The sequence below is a fragment of the Aptenodytes patagonicus genome, chromosome Z (assembly GCF_965638725.1).
Source record: "Aptenodytes patagonicus chromosome Z, bAptPat1.pri.cur, whole genome shotgun sequence".
Taxonomy (NCBI): domain Eukaryota; kingdom Metazoa; phylum Chordata; class Aves; order Sphenisciformes; family Spheniscidae; genus Aptenodytes; species Aptenodytes patagonicus.
This window is the reverse complement of record NC_134982.1, coordinates 12,755,449-12,770,678: the sequence shown is the minus strand read 5'-3', so window position 1 is coordinate 12,770,678 and position 15,230 is coordinate 12,755,449. Positions and strand designations below refer to the sequence as shown.

The following is a 15,230-nucleotide window of genomic DNA, read 5'->3' as shown; positions in this document are numbered from 1 at the left end:
GCAGTCCATGAGCACAGCGATGGGTAACGGCGTCTGTCATGGTTTAATTTCAGTCGGCAACTAAGCACCACGCAGCCGCTCGCTCACTCCCCTCCACCCGGTGGGATGGGGGAGAGAATTGGAAGAGCACAAGTTAGAAAAAACTTGTGGGTTGAGATAAAAACAGTTTAATAATTGAAATAAAATGATAATAATAATATGATAATAATACACAAAGCAAGTGATGCACAATGCAGTTGCTCACCACCCGCCGACCGATGCCCAGCCAGTCCCCCAGCAGCGGCCCCCCCCGGCCAGCTTTCCCCAGTTTATGTACTGAGCATGACGTCACATGGTATGGAATGTCCCTTTGGCCAGTTTGGGTCAGCTGTCCTGGCTCTGCCCCCTCCCAGCTTCTTGTGCACCTCCAGCCTTCTCAGTCGGTAGAGCATGGGAAGCTGAAAAGTCCTTGGCTAGTGTAAGCACTACCTAGCAACAACTAAAACATTGGTGTGTTACCAACATTGTTCTCATCCTAAATCCAAAACACTGTACCAGCTACTAGAAAAGAAATTAACTCTATCCCTGCCGAAACCAGGACAGCGTTGCATGGGGCACGTTGAGGGCCTTGCCACAATAAACACACCTGTGGAAAATTCACTCCTTTTCCCTTCTTCCTCGGGCCTCCTGCAGCCTGAAAGTCACAAAAAGTCAGGTACGTGGGGGTGCCTTTGTGTGTACGAGTTTAGGCTCTTCTTTCCCTTTATTAAGGGGTTTTTTTAAGGTTTTTTATGGCATAGTCAGATCACACTTTCAGACTTTTCCCCTGCTCTGATGGAGGGTTGGGGTTTCTTTTTTGGTGTTAGTAGAGGGCTGAATTTCTCATCTCAAATACATGTTTCTGGCTTTGTGAGCTTCTTGGTCAAATCACAAGATCTGAGGATGCTGAATGACAGGCATTGCTCCCCCTTGGTAAGGAGGGAGCAGCTGATGAAGTAGCTACCATTTTCAGTATTCAGAAGAATCCTGGAAAATACCCCAAACTGGGCGGTCTTTTGAAGGCATATAGCCCTTGCTGCTAAAATTGGCCCCTTCAAATAAATCTGAGAGCCGTCAATTTGTTCCTTCCCTATCTGCCCCTCAGCAGTTGCAGGGCTATTTGAAGACTGGGCTTTCTCTGTTAATAGGGCTCCTCTCAGGAGCTCAAGTAAGCTTGAAAAACATTGGAAGTAAGTCTCTTCTACCCCAGCATACCGCTTCCTGCTGTAAAATAGACTTGATTAAATTTTCTGGCTCTCCCATTCATTGCTTGCAGACATCCAAAACCTCCACTTCTCAGTGGAAAGAGGTACTTTGGGAATTACAACTAATGCTGAAACCTAAAGAATGTGGTTTGCCAAAACAATGTTCCAGAGATTTTTTTTTTTTCTTCATTTAAAATATCATGGCAAAACTTTGGTGCTGGAATAGAAGCTCTTTCAGTGGGGTGTGTTTTTTCTCCTCCCTTTTGGGCATTTGTGATAATTCCTGCATAGGGGAAAAATAGGAAGTTTTATCCCAAAGGGGTGACCTCACTGCCCAGGAATAGCCTGGGCCTGCTGCTAGCACTGCCCTGGGCTGCAGCACCGGCACTGGCCGGGGACATGATCCAGCCCCCCTGGGCTCGCAGGCCCCCCCACTGGGCAGCTTTGCATCAGGGGTCGCCACAGTTACCTGTGGAATTTTTTGTCGCTCCCTCCCCAGGTGCTGCATCTGTGCAAAAAGCCTGGTTTATAATAAAGAATATCTCCCACGCTGAACTTCTCATCCAATTTTGAGTACAAACCATTTCTCTCAGGTTAAATCTACTCCCGGCTGTCACTGCTGCCTGATGTGATTGGAAACCAGGGGCAGAATTAGATAAAAGATTTGCAGGGAGGGAGAGCAAGGATGTGAGCTGGATGCTTAGAAATAAGTTGTTTCAGAGGGGTGATCCTAAAATAGCCTGGACAAAAGGTGGAGAGCCCTGGAAATAGGGTGGCGAGGTGTGAAACACAGTGACAAGATTTGGGCACCCAGGGCAAAGTGGGAGAAGCGTTACACACCGTATATACTTTGTATATGGGTCACACATGAATGGTTTTTGACCCCTTCCTTGTTTCTTATTGTGAGGCACATGTGCTTTCCAGTTGGGTGATTTATTTCATGTTTTGCAAATGTGAACTTGTTTGGGCTTCCGGGTGTGGAGCGAGTCTTACACCTTGGGAGGAACAGTGTGGAGAAGGAAAGTCACTGCCATGCAAGACTGAAGATTTTCAAACAAATAGCACTCAATGCAAATCAATCTGCAATGAAGTAAAATCTTTATTTTGGCATATTCTCTCAGTTTGAAAGTCAAAGGTCCAGTGCCTCTTCATTCACATTTCTGAGATTTGTTGTCTAATTCAGAAGTATTGTTTTTAAAAAAACCAAACATCTGAAATAATGATAACAAGCTGTGTCTCTGCAATTAACAGTAGCAGTGAAAACACTTTGAGCACTGCTCTGTAACTTACTGCAATGACTGCAAAAAGTAAACGGGAATTTATTTGTATTCCAGTGTGTGTGCTGGGCATGCTCTGCAAGCAAGTCTTGTCTGGTTGGGTCCATGTGCTTCTTGTGAAGCAGAAAATCATGCATGGACCTAATAGATGATAGCCCTGGACTTCGTAAACTTCTGTCAGATGAATATATTGTGGAGTACTCTCGTTAGGGGCATGGAGCAATTACCCCACATCTACGTTAGGCAGCAGTGTAGCCCAAAGGGGAGGGGGTCTGTAGGATGAAACTGCTGAGACCTGACCTCCACACTATGGTTGTTTTTGGGGTTACTTTGGATTAGCTCTAGTGCGGTCCCATGGACCGAATGCTGATAGTCATTCAGCTGGACTGTATGGCACAGCAACCAGAGTGCATTGGGTGTGCTCCTGGCATACATCTGCCACTTGAATTTCATCTGAGAAGAAGCTGGTGGGAGTTTGCAGACTGCCCAGGCATGCAAAGCAAAGCACAGTAATAGGGAAAATGAGATTTACTTCAAAACTGTGCTCTTGATTTGTACTGAAGTGGTACACTAGGCCCTGTTGATGGCAGCCGTTGATCATGGGGACGTTGGGAGGGACAGTGGCTAGCAGGCTCCCTGCAGATTGAATATACCCCTTCATTTGCAGTTTTTGGGCATTTTTTTCCTTCTGTCCATCCTGCAGTAACAAGGCTGTAGAGTTACTGCCCCATGCCACATTAGAGTCTGGTAAAGCCTTGCTTGAGGAGGGCAGGCGAACCCAAATCAAGATATTTTGGAAAATATATTTGGTAAAAATGGAGTAAGGGGAAAGTTTCTCCATCATTGACAGTGCTGGTGTTTGGATATGGTTGTGGATTTAGGGGGATGACTGCACTCATTCACCCTTGTGTTGCAGCTGCATTACCAAGGGGCATGAAGCAACCGACTGTGTCTGGCCTTGCCCTGTCCTCCAGGGGAGGGCACGTCCACCTCTGGGTTCCAAGAGGAAGATGAGTTGACACCTTCTTTGGGAAAAGCGTAGAGGAGGTGTAAAACTCAACCTCTTTCCAAGTCTTCAAGAAGAGACCAATTGCGTGGAGAGCAGTTGGGAATGAAGAGCAATTGCACAGGACACCAAAAAAGCTTGTACTTGTATCGCCTGGAGCTTTAAGAGCGTGAGTGTCTTCAGAAGGGCAGGAAATCATTGTGGCAGGAGAGTGCATGTGAACAGCAGTAACACAGCATGGATCAAGGAGTAATTGCAGGTGCTAATGCTTAGTTGTAACTTGATGTCATTTTGGCCTATTGCAGCAAAGGTAGAAAGCTAGTATTTATCATTTTTAAACTGATAACTAGTAATTTTAAATTGCTTCATTTTCTCGTAACTGGAAATGATATTTGTGAGCAAGGCCATGTATCCAGCTAAATGTCTGTTTGCAGCAGAGATATCAATTAACAAATTGGAGCATTCGGTTCCACAATGATTTGTCTGGGTTAGACCACTTCTGTTTGTACGCTCTGCCACTAGCCAAGGAACAAACAGAATTTGTCTCCTTAATACCCATTAGTCTGTCTCTAGGACCCAAACCCAAAAAGCACCACATACGTCTGTCTCTCGGGAGTTTTAGATGCAGTTGTGGGAGTTGCATGTTTAGTAAGATCAGGTCCTTTGTAAAGCTCGAGTCCAAAATCTCTGCAGTCTAAATGCAATGTCACTCCTCTGTTCTGCTAGCACAGCCAATAAATCAGCAAATCCTGAAGGAATTTATGTTGTCCCTGGGGCAGATGACTGCAGTTACATAATCTGTTAGGTTGAGGATGTCTGTCAGAGCTCAGGGGCTTCCCTAGGTGTGGAGAAGCTGTGCAGCTCCTCAAGTCGTCCTCTTCAGATGTTTGTTCTGGGAGGGGAAGAGGCTCAGTGTGGCTGTTCACATCCTTCATCCATTTGCTGGGTGTTTTGGAGGTACCTGCTCTGCTTGTCACTCTCCCAAAGCCCTGGACATGCTTCTGAGGTGTCTCTACAATGGGCAGGGCAGAAATGTGTTTTTGCGCTGTGCCAGCATGATGGCAATGATCTAGCCTGTCTTCTTTCCACACCTATGATGGGGATGCAATTCAGCTGGGTTTTGTTGTCTGCGGCAAGGATGCCTATCCTTTCAATTTTAGAAACTGGAGGTATGAATGCCATTCAGCTGAAGCCAGCCAGTACTTTTGTCTGCACCATATGTGCAACTCCCTTCCCTCCGGCTGTGGCTGCACGCGTCTCTCAGCTGTACGTAGGTGGGGGCTGCCGGTGGGATTGGAAGCATGGTCCCCTGCCACCACAAGCCTCTTCTTCTCCTGTCCCTGCCTCTGCGCTGCTGTGACCAGACCAGAGCGCTGGGTTGGGTTTAAACTCCCCATCTTGAGGTCTGAGTTTTTGAATGTTTGCTTTTGGCTGGGTTAATTTAAAGCTGGATCAGTTCCTTCATTGGGTTCGTTTGTACTGTTGCCCAAATGACTGTGCCAGCACCCAAACAGGATACAGGGTGGGAGGAAAGCTGTGGTGTTGTTTGGTATTGCCTGATCTGAGATTTAAGGTGTTTGTGAAACTGTAATACTTAAAGCCGATGGCTTCACCACCTTAGACCTTGCAGCAGTTCTGTGGGATAAGACATGTTGTTGGCCCTGTTTTTTTCGTGGAAAGACTTGCCTGGGGTGCTATGAGGGATCTGTAGCACAGCAAGGGAAAAGGAATTCAGTTCTCCCAAATTCAAAGCCACATCATTGCATCGATAGCAGGTAGAGTGAGGTGTCTCACCAGGCTTTGAGTCATGGTCCTGTGTCACAAGGCTGAGCAGAATCTCATCTTCCAGCAAAAGCCACAAGCAGGCAGTGAGTCCATGAAAACACAGCAGCAATCCTCCCTCCGCTCCCTTTTCATCTTTCCTGAGAGTTCAGGATTTCATGATGGGCAAAGCAGTCTTGCCTGGGGCCTCCTGCCAGCCTTGCAAGAGGTGTGTTTGCCCAGGGTCTCTTGCAGACTTCAGCGCTGGAGCATTTGTTCCTGTTGGTCTTAAATTCCTGGTGGTTTGGTTTCTCTGATGAGCAGTGAAGATCAGACCTTGCCCCATCTGTTTGCTGCTACCGTTGCTTCTCCGAGATGTTTGTGTGGTGTTGTGTTGTGCAGACTGACAGCGGCCAGCCTGCAAGCAGCTTGAGCATTGCTGCAGTGAGCATGAACAGTGTGATGCTCAAAGCTACAGGCAGTTTTAATCCAGCGGAGGATTGGGTCTAATCAGCACTAAACATGCTTGTACTGGCTTATAAAAGGCCACAGAAATATACCTTGAAATTTAACTTCCAAATTCATTTTTCCTTCAAGACTTCAGTAGGTCTAGTTGCATTCCTTGCTATAAATTTAATAGTGAAAAATATGCTGTAGACAAAAAAGCTGAATTCAGAGTTTTGTTCTCCAGAAAGCCACCACTTTGGCTATCCTGAGAAAAACCCGGTATGGCGTACAGAGCCACAGCCTATGCGAGACTTGGGGATGTGCTGCTTAACCTTGGCCACAAGCCGAGGGCTAAGGTTTGCTCGTCCTCAAAAGGGAGATGGGAGTCCTGTTGCATATCCCAGGCCATTTGAATGCACTCCCTGGGTGTTATTAGTCTCTCAGCTCCATGACTGACTTTGCCCTTTCTGCCTTTCCCCGTTTATTAAGGCGGGCAGAGAACATTGTGTCCCTTGAGTGTGCCATCACCCACAGAACCTGGGGCAGGCAAGGGCTTGTTGGTGACGAGATGCTGGATTGAGCTCATTCCTGATGTGCTGTAGCTCTGTGCCCGGAAGAGTATGTTGAAGTAGCAGCCGGGTTTACCAACGCCATTGCTTTCTGCTGAGATAAATTGTGGTTGGAGAGCTTAGTGCTCTGGGGAGGTGGAAGAGAGGGCTGGCCATGGGGTGTCCCTGCAGCCCTGAGGAGGTGAAACCTCTTGCAAGCTCGGCTGCAGCAAGGTTTGCCCGAGACTTTGTAGCTCGGTGTTTTCCTTTGACTGCATGTGTTAGTGCAGACTTGAATCCTGCCTGAAGACACAGCAATCTGTGAAAAGTACCCCTTGGCGCTTGCCAAAATCTGTCCTCAGTGGGCTGGGTGTTATCACACGGTGAGGGCAGCGAGGTGAGGGTTTCATGAAGAAGCCATGTGCCCTTCTATCAGTCACTATCTGTTCGTCATTAATTTGCCCTGCCTTACCTGAAAAGCAAGTTAGCTCATTTACCGATGTCATGGAGAGATGGTTTGTTAATTTTAGCTTTTAAATCCCCCTTGGGGCTGGAGGTTTCAGTTCTGTGAGAATCCGCACTGCCCTTCATCTTTCCAGCCTAAAGAAGATTGAGTTTCAAGACGGTTTACCATGCCAGAGTCTTTCAGAGAAGACCATAAAAATTAGTGGTCTGTCTGTGCTGCTAAGGACATTACAGGTCCCAGGGGGCCTAGGCAGGGGCTCTGAAAGCGGTTGTCTTGGCTGAGGTTTCTTCTCCGTGCCCTGGTGAGCTGCACGATGGACCGGGATGTCAGTGATGCTCTGTGTGTATCATTTCCAAAGCACTTTCTGATCTATCAGGATGAAAGGTTCTGGAGAAATGCTAAATAGTATTATTAGTGTAAAATAAACATACTTCTTCAATATTTCTGATCCTAAAGTGGATCCAGATGCTTTCTTATGGCTGCTGGGTTTGCTTTGGTTTTTCTGCAGCTCAGTGCGGCTGTCTGTATTTGTTCAAGTGAGATGGGATGTGATAGAGAGCTTGTCACAGCATGCTCTTGTCAAGTCTGTAAACCTTTATATTTATACATACACACACATATATATATATAAATGAAAAAATTACTAACTTACTCTAAGACACAGTTTCCAAGTCTGACACTTCACACGTGTGCCAAGGAACTTGGAATAAACTCAGTGAGTTTATCAGTTTTTATGATCACAGCAATCAGTTCAGCTGTGTAGGGGAGAAATGGGACTTGGCTGCGTAACTCAAAATAGTCTCTGAAAGAGTGGACGTGTTCGTCTCTTCATAGCTTTGATACAAAAAGAATATTAAATGCTCCCTGATATCAGCCACCAGTTGCATTTTCCAACCTGTGGTTGAGCTTTGCAAGAGCTAACTTTCTGGCACTGTTTCAAGTGTAAAATAATTTTCCCCTGTTTTTTAGGATTATTAACATTTTCATGGTTTCTCTCCTACAGAGGAGAACAAGTCTGCCCCACTGCTTAAGGGTGGTGTTCTATATGGGCTGGGGTTTTACCAGAGCTGGTGCCAGGGTGAGATCAAAGCAGCAGGAGCAGCCGGGTGGTCCTTCCTTCTGAGCACGCCGGTGGGAAATGTTTTCAAGCCAATGTTTCAGTGATGTTTTAGACCCTGCGTGGGGAGATGATGCTGCAGCGTCTGAGGGGACTCCCAGCTGTGCTGAGGGGACTTGACATCACCTTGCAAAGACTGGCAAATATAGGAGGTGTGGATGGGTGTTTTGCTGGTAAAATGTTTTGGTTTGGTAACTAATGTTCATAGAATCATAGAATAGTTTGGGTTGGAAGGGACCTCGAAAGGTCATCTAGTCCAACGCCCATGCCATGGGCAGCGACATCTTCAACTAGATCAGGTTGCTCAGAGCCCCGTCCAACCTGACCTGGAATGTTTCCAGGGATGGGGCATCCACCACCTCTCTGGGCAACCTGTGCCAGTGTCTCACCACCCTCAGCATAAAAAATTTCTTCCTTATATCTAGTCTAAATCTACCCCCCTTTAGTTTAAAGCCATTCCCCCTTGTCGTGTTGCAACAGGCCCTGCTAAAAAGTTTGCCGCCATCTTTTTTATGGTGAGACCCCACCTGGAGTACCGTATCCAGCTCTGGAGCCCTCAGCATAAGAAAGACACAGACCTGTTGGAGTGGGTCCAGAGGAGGGCCATGAAAATGATCAGGGGAATGGAACACCTCTCCTATGAAGAAAGGCTGAGAGAGTTGGGGTTGTTCAGAGAAAAGAGAGGAGAAGAGAGGAGAAGAGAAGGCTTTGGGGAGACCTTATTGCAGCCTATCAGTACTTAAAGGGGGCTTAATATTAATAGATGTATGATCAGCTGGTAAAATCTCTTGCATTCTTAAAATCAGCAATAATTTGTTACGTTGTCGTCATTTGGTGCCACTAGGAGTAGCTGCCCAGGGTTTCTTAGCTGGTGTATGAGATCCAGGGCTTTCACGAAATCCTATTCCATCCCCTGCCAACCAAAACAGGGAATAGGAAGTTTTAGACTCTCAGTTTTCAATAAATTTGGATCAATCAAAGCTGCATTAGGAATATTTTTGCTCCCTGCACCTTCTCCATCCAAGCTGAAGACCGTGTTCAAACTAAGCGACAACTTGGAGGTTGCAGCTGATTCCCCACATCTGTGCCAAGAGCTGCGTACGCTCGTCAGCTCTGATCCTGTCCTGCCTGAGAAACGGTTGGTGTACTGATTGCTAAAATCTCTGTGAGTATTCTACAGGGACCAAATCTAAAAAAAGGCATGTCTGCATTGCGCACATTAAACCCCCTGAGAAGTGGGATTTTGGGTCCTGTCTAGCTCTTGCAGTTTTCTGCAGTCTAGAGGCTGTATAATTACATTTTATAGAATCCACCCCGTTATTCCTTTCTGGCATGGGATGCTCCTGGATTGATAGAAAATAATTAAAAATCTGAAGATTCTCACTCATTTAATACAACCTTTCCTGTCTTTTGTCCAGTGTTGAGAGCTTGCTGTGCTTCGGTGGGTTTTTTTTGGCTTCTTAGTTAAACAGGGGAAGAAATGGCAAAGGAAAAGGAGGCCAGCTAAGTAGGCAGCATGTACTTAGCAGAACTTAAAGGTGGCTCAGGCTCCTTGGTTAACAGCCCTGTCTTGGGAGGGCAATACAGCAAATAACCGCATGTTCTTGGTATATTAGTTTCCTATCTTGACGTATGAGTTTGGTGTTATACCACTGCTGGTTTTCCAGCACAGGATGCCTGGTCTTTGGTTCGAAACAAACTGTGAGATAATGATGCCATTTAGGTGCATCACTGGTACCAGCTGGATTTACCCTGTCCAGAAATACCTGACATCATCAGGTGCATGCGATCACTTGCTGCCATGCAAAGGTAATTGCTTACTGACCCAGAGAAGACATTTCTTTTTTTTTCATGGAAACGTATTGTGTGCTTTGAACTGCCAAGAAGTATTCAAGAAGACATAAACCCATGAGTTAGTACAGGCTGCACGCCTGGAACATGCAGGCCATCTCAACATATGGAGCAAATCAGCGCAGCTCTGCTGACTTCATTGCAGCTGCATCTATTACCACTCGCTGTAACCCTGCTCCAGATTGTAGGGATGGTTGTCTGTGGACGGTGGATAGAAAAAAAACCCACCCTTCTTTCTTCCCTGTTCAGAGCTTTACACTTTATGAACAGAATAAATGTGCTACAAGTGGAGGTGAAATAGTAAATTATTTTTGCTTCTATAAAATTACTGTATTTGGACATATGCTAAGTTCCCTCTCATTCCCCTTAGTTCCTAAATCAAGTAGTTGATTAATGCATGCACTTGGTTACTGGCACTCAAAAATACATCAGTGATTAGTTCAGAGATTGGGATTGGTGTTTTAAAAAAAAGCACACATACGTGCACCTGCACAAAAACAAGTCAGGCAGAACTGACTCTGCGTAAAAACAGAGTGGGCAGCACCCATGTACGCCACAGGACTATGGGAAGAGGAGCTGCTTTTCTGTTTCCATGTGCCAGGAGAAGCAATACTATCAGGCTTATGTATGATGGATCAGAGTGCAGTGGTATTGCTGCAAGCAAAAGTCATGAATTTTAATCAACTTTACTGGCTGCCTTGAAATTTGAGTTGAAAGATAAATGTGAAAAACAGGCAGCCCATATTGTTTCTGGAACAAAACTGCCCCTTTTCTGTTGATTAAAAGAATTTTTCTTTTAACTTGATAATCAAAAATACTTCCATCTTAGTTCTGGAATTTTTTTTAGGCTAACGCTTCAGGTCCTGCCAGCCCTGAGCCAAGTGTCACCTCATGGCCACCCAGACGTCTGACCTTGGCTGCAGAGACTTTCCAGCCAGTGGGGCTCGTTGGCTGTCTGCTTTCAGCCGTTTTGGAAAAGATGCTTTTAGGGCTTTATTTAAATATTCTTAATTTTTTTTTTTTTTTTTTTAAAGGAAAAAGAAAGACTTGCTTGGTGAAAACTGCTGAGTGGACTGTCCAGGGAATTGGAGTCCAGTTTATATTCAATGGGAAATTTGGCACAGCCAACATAGTTGTCCTTCCCCTCTGTTGCTCCAGGGCTGCTTTTAAGGTTATGTAGTTACCATGTTCCTTTGGGCATCAGTCTTCCTAATTAAATATAAGTGATTTGAATGCCAACATTGTCTAGGGGGGACATCTAAGCTTTGGGAAGAGGTGGACTGAAACTACCAGCTCACATCCCTGGACAGAAACGCGCATCCATGGTGTTATTTCCAGCCACTGCACAGGCTGGTCCAGATTACTTGGAGTAACTGAGAGTGCTTTCCTCACTCCTCTGTACAGAAGTTTGCTTCAGGGCTTATCATAGCTGCTTTTCCTGTTTTGCCATTAAGTCACCTCTGTACAGGAATAACTTTGAAGGGTTGTATTATTTAAGGCCAAACAACTTTTAAGAAAGGGAAGGGGAAAATTAGCCTACAAGCACCAGGGAGGGGAAAAAAAGGGGGGAAGACTCTTGAGTCGCTCCTCCTCTCTCAACCACAAGTGCTGTGTTATTTTCTCTTAGGATCTTCTATGGTTCAACTCCACACCTAGTTTCTCATCTCCTCTGATAGCTGTAGGTTCACCAACTGCTTTGTATTAGTCAATAGTTCATTGCAGCTGCAGCAGAGGCTTATTTGATGCTCTGGGAAATTCTTGCCGCTTTTACTAGTGAGAAAGGCAATATATTTTGGGGGCCTAAATTAGTGTGAAAGGGCACATACAAACCTGCTAAGTACAAATTCCAGCTTGTTTGTACTCTCAGTTGGTTACACCCTTGGCTCAGAACCCAAATATTTTAAGAATTTGGGTTGAGGTGTATCCTTTCCCAAAAGAGGCATGAAGTTAGATTCCCCTTTTGCATCAACGGGTGCAGTTTCTGTAAGGACACTGAGTATTTGCTTGAAGCAGAAATGTCAGTTCCTTCAAGGCATGTCCAGAGACTTTGGGAGGGGAGGCGATGCTTTGCTCTGGTACAAGAACTTGGTGGCTGCTTCTTGCACAGCTGAGATGACTTGGCTCTTGCTTTGACTGGAATACGCTTGCTGTAAAGGAAACCCACCTTATTTCCATGTCCCATTACGGGAGCCGAAATGCCTTATAGTGCCACACTTTGCTGTACAGAGGCCATTGGCGCTATGCCTGCTTACCCCCGTGGCTGATTTTTTTTTCCCTTGGGCCTTCAAAGCATGTACATATGCCGAAGCAGAAGATTAGTTTCACTAACGAGGCTCATTTCAGATGCAAATGCTCTATGGGCTGCTGCACAAATGAAGCCTGCCTGATTTTTAATTTTTTTTTAAAATTATTTATTTATTTTAATGCCCCACTGGAAACAGTCTCTGCTTTGCTTTGCTTGCTCCACCTTTCCATGTTGCTGTGCTGTGGGTCCAGAGGTCAGGGTGGTGGGAACCTGTTTGGTGGCATTTACCAGTTGTTGTATTACGCTGCGGTGGGATCAGCCTGGATGGCTGGTAGGGCTGTTATTATTCCTGGTATTATTTCCCTCTAATACTGAAGGAAGAGAGCATTTGCTGATGCCACGAGGTGTCCTAACATATCCACACACCAGGTAATCAGCTGCCTGACATGAACACCACGGGGCGCAGCGTGGTGGGGTGCTGGGGTGAGATGCGGGCGCCGTGGAGCGAGCAGTCGGTAATCCCTGCGCATCCCTTCCCTTGCAGTTACCTGGCCGAGCAGTGCTGGAATGGCGGCTTCGTCTACCTGATCATGTTGCGCCGTATCAAGCGCAAGGCCCCTCTTCCTCCCTCCAACGGCAACAACAGCAACAGCTGCGACCCCAAAGCCAAGCCCAGCCCCGAACCCAGTGACAGAGCTGCTCAAAATGGGAAAAGGACCAGAAAGTTTGGGGTCATCACCAGAACACCGGGCAGCAAGGATGGCAAAGAAAAGCTGGGCTCAGAACACGGGAACGGGCACTGTACCCCAATGGAGGTGGAGGTTGCTCAGCCGGAGACCTCCGAAGCAGAAAGCAATGGGGAAGAGCAGTTTCGGGGCATCGGGGGACAGTACCGGTGCCGGCTCTCAGATGGTGGCGTGCCAGACATTGGTGACCAGTCTGCCCAGGTACGTTTGCATTGGGTTTTTCTACAGAAGGAAGCAGCAGGTGTGCAAGCAAATTAAGGGAATTTCTCAGGTGGTTTCCCTGGTTTCAGTGCTCTGTCCTCAGGCTGAGCCTTTGGGTGACAACCCAAGCTGTTGGGGCACCGAGCTGTGGGTTGGGGTCCAAAACAGGGGGGCAGGAGGATTAGAGAGTTAAATAATAATTGTGAGAAACCTCTGTCATGCTCCATCTGTGATGGAGGGGAAGGTCCTTGTATCTCTGATCTGTCAGGGTTGGCCTCAGGATTTCTTTTGTTGAGGCAACTGATGACTTTACGAAACTGAGGCAGGAGGTGTCAGTGGAAGTTGGTCGTTTTGTCCTTTGGGGCTTCATGTTTAGCTCTGTCTGAGCTTGATGGCACCTTAAAGCTCATGTTAACATTGGAATTGAAGCTTCCCTTTTTGATGCACCAGACCACGGTGCATTTATTTGTGTTACGAAACTTGTTTGGCCAGTGTTTGGGGACCACATGGAAGTTATTGTGAATTTTGCTCCGAGTTGATGAGGTGGACGATTTGTTAATGTTTGGAACGACAGTGGGATTGGGGCTTTCATTGCTTCTCTCTTAATCCTAATGGAGATCTTGGGGTTTGTTGCCTGGCTAGAATTGCAGCGTTGCTGGATGGAGAAAAATAACCCGAGCCTTGATCAGGTTTCAGTATGCATCTATCACCAGAAGAGCTGTCTGCCAATCTTTCCAGAGACACTGATCGTATAAACAGATGAACGCCGCTTTGTTGGGCTTGGGGCTTGCTGCAGCAGCTGGTTTTGGTTTTAAGACTTCAAAGCTGGTAACAGAGCAGTATGAGTGGACATCTCATCGCTAAATTCTGTTGAGAAAAGCATGGGTTTAAACGTATCCTCTGAATTAGTGCTCCCCAATACTACTGCAGGGTGGTGGTGATGGTGGTTGTGAACTTAAACTAATTTAACTTAAAGTACTTTGGAGGGGCTAAAACCAATTTTTAAAAATGCTTGTGTTAAAGAATTGTAATTGAGAAAACCTGCTCTTCCCATCAGTGAGACATGTTGGATTTCATGGTGCAACTGGAAGGGGAGGATGTTTGTGTGCTGTTCTTGCAAGCCTCATAATTTCAGTCTTTCTGAAAGAAAACATTAAAAGTTTAAAAATGAATAAATAAATCCTTCAGTCTTTTGAAAGCCCTGTTTCATATAAAAACTTCTTGAATCTGTTCTGAAGATGTCTAATTAAACACATGTTATAAATGAAGATGATCAGAGTTTGTTTTGAGGAAATGGAAAGCCAAAAAAAAAACCCCCTAAACCCCCCCCCCAACATATATATATAAAAAGAAACTCTTGTTCCAGAGCCATCTTATGCTAGTGTTACCTTGATGTTTTGAGTTATTTTGGTTGAGAAGTAAATTGTTAAATTCAGAACATGTATGTATCAATGTAAGCAATAAATACATTTTTAATGCAAAACACATATAAGGTGGCTTTGTAAAATGTAAAAGCGTAGTTGAGTCACTGGAAATTTAAGAGCTATAATCTGTTCAGTTGTGGTGTATCTGTCATGGAGCCTGTTGGGAGGCACAGTCGTTTAGTAAAATTGCTTCTCTTTCTCTTTCTTTTAATTTCCCCCTCCCCTTAATATTTTGCTTAGAGATATGACCTCTGTATGTGTCAGTATTAATTACATTTTCCTGACATCTGAATGAGGAGAAATGTGAATAGCTGGAGCCTGAATAGCATGCCTTGCTCATCCTTTGCTTTTTAAAGATGAGGGGGCCTTATAGAAGCCCATCACTTTAGCATCCATGGGGTAGCTGCTGTCAGATTAATGAATGGCTTAATTCAGTTTCTTAGTAAGTATTGAATAGTAACAGTGAATAAAATTTTCAAAATTATTTGAGTCCTGTTTAAATAAATAAATACATAAAGGCAAGGAATAAAGATACTTGGGAGCCTCAGATATCACTTCCAGCTCCGTTTTCGAAGTGTGGCCTGTCACTCAGGCATGTGTGATCCAGTTGTGTCAGGAGCCTTTTGAAAATGGCATCCAGGACGTCGTGTCAGAAGTTGCAGCCTCTTTCCAGGCTCCAAAGCGCAAGCCCAACCTCTCGTAGCCGCAGGATGAGTTATTTCCTCTTGAGCGGGGACAGGGTGCATTGGCAGGGCACCCTCCCCGTGGGCAAAGCAGCTCCATCCCTGCTGCCCACCCTGTGCTCGCCTTCTCCTCCACGCGTTGACTAATGGAATATCCAGGGCTGTCAGCCCTGTGCCTTTGGGGAGCACTATATTTGCTTCGAGAGGACAAGAGCCAGCCTGCGGGCTGGAGGTT

At 45.7% G+C, this 15,230-nt stretch overlaps 1 protein-coding gene across 4 annotated transcripts in view; it reads left to right on the top strand.

Annotated features, from left to right (window-relative positions):
* The window catches only part of PDZD2 (PDZ domain containing 2), a 143,375-nt gene that overhangs the window by 61,153 nt on the left and 66,992 nt on the right, over positions 1-15,230 (top strand). For all 4 annotated transcript variants that reach the window (XM_076361794.1, XM_076361793.1, XM_076361792.1 and 1 more), the window contains exon 2: positions 12,486-12,888. In XM_076361794.1, coding sequence (XP_076217909.1) covers positions 12,486-12,888 — 403 coding nt within the window. The remainder of the gene's footprint in view (positions 1-12,485; positions 12,889-15,230) is intronic.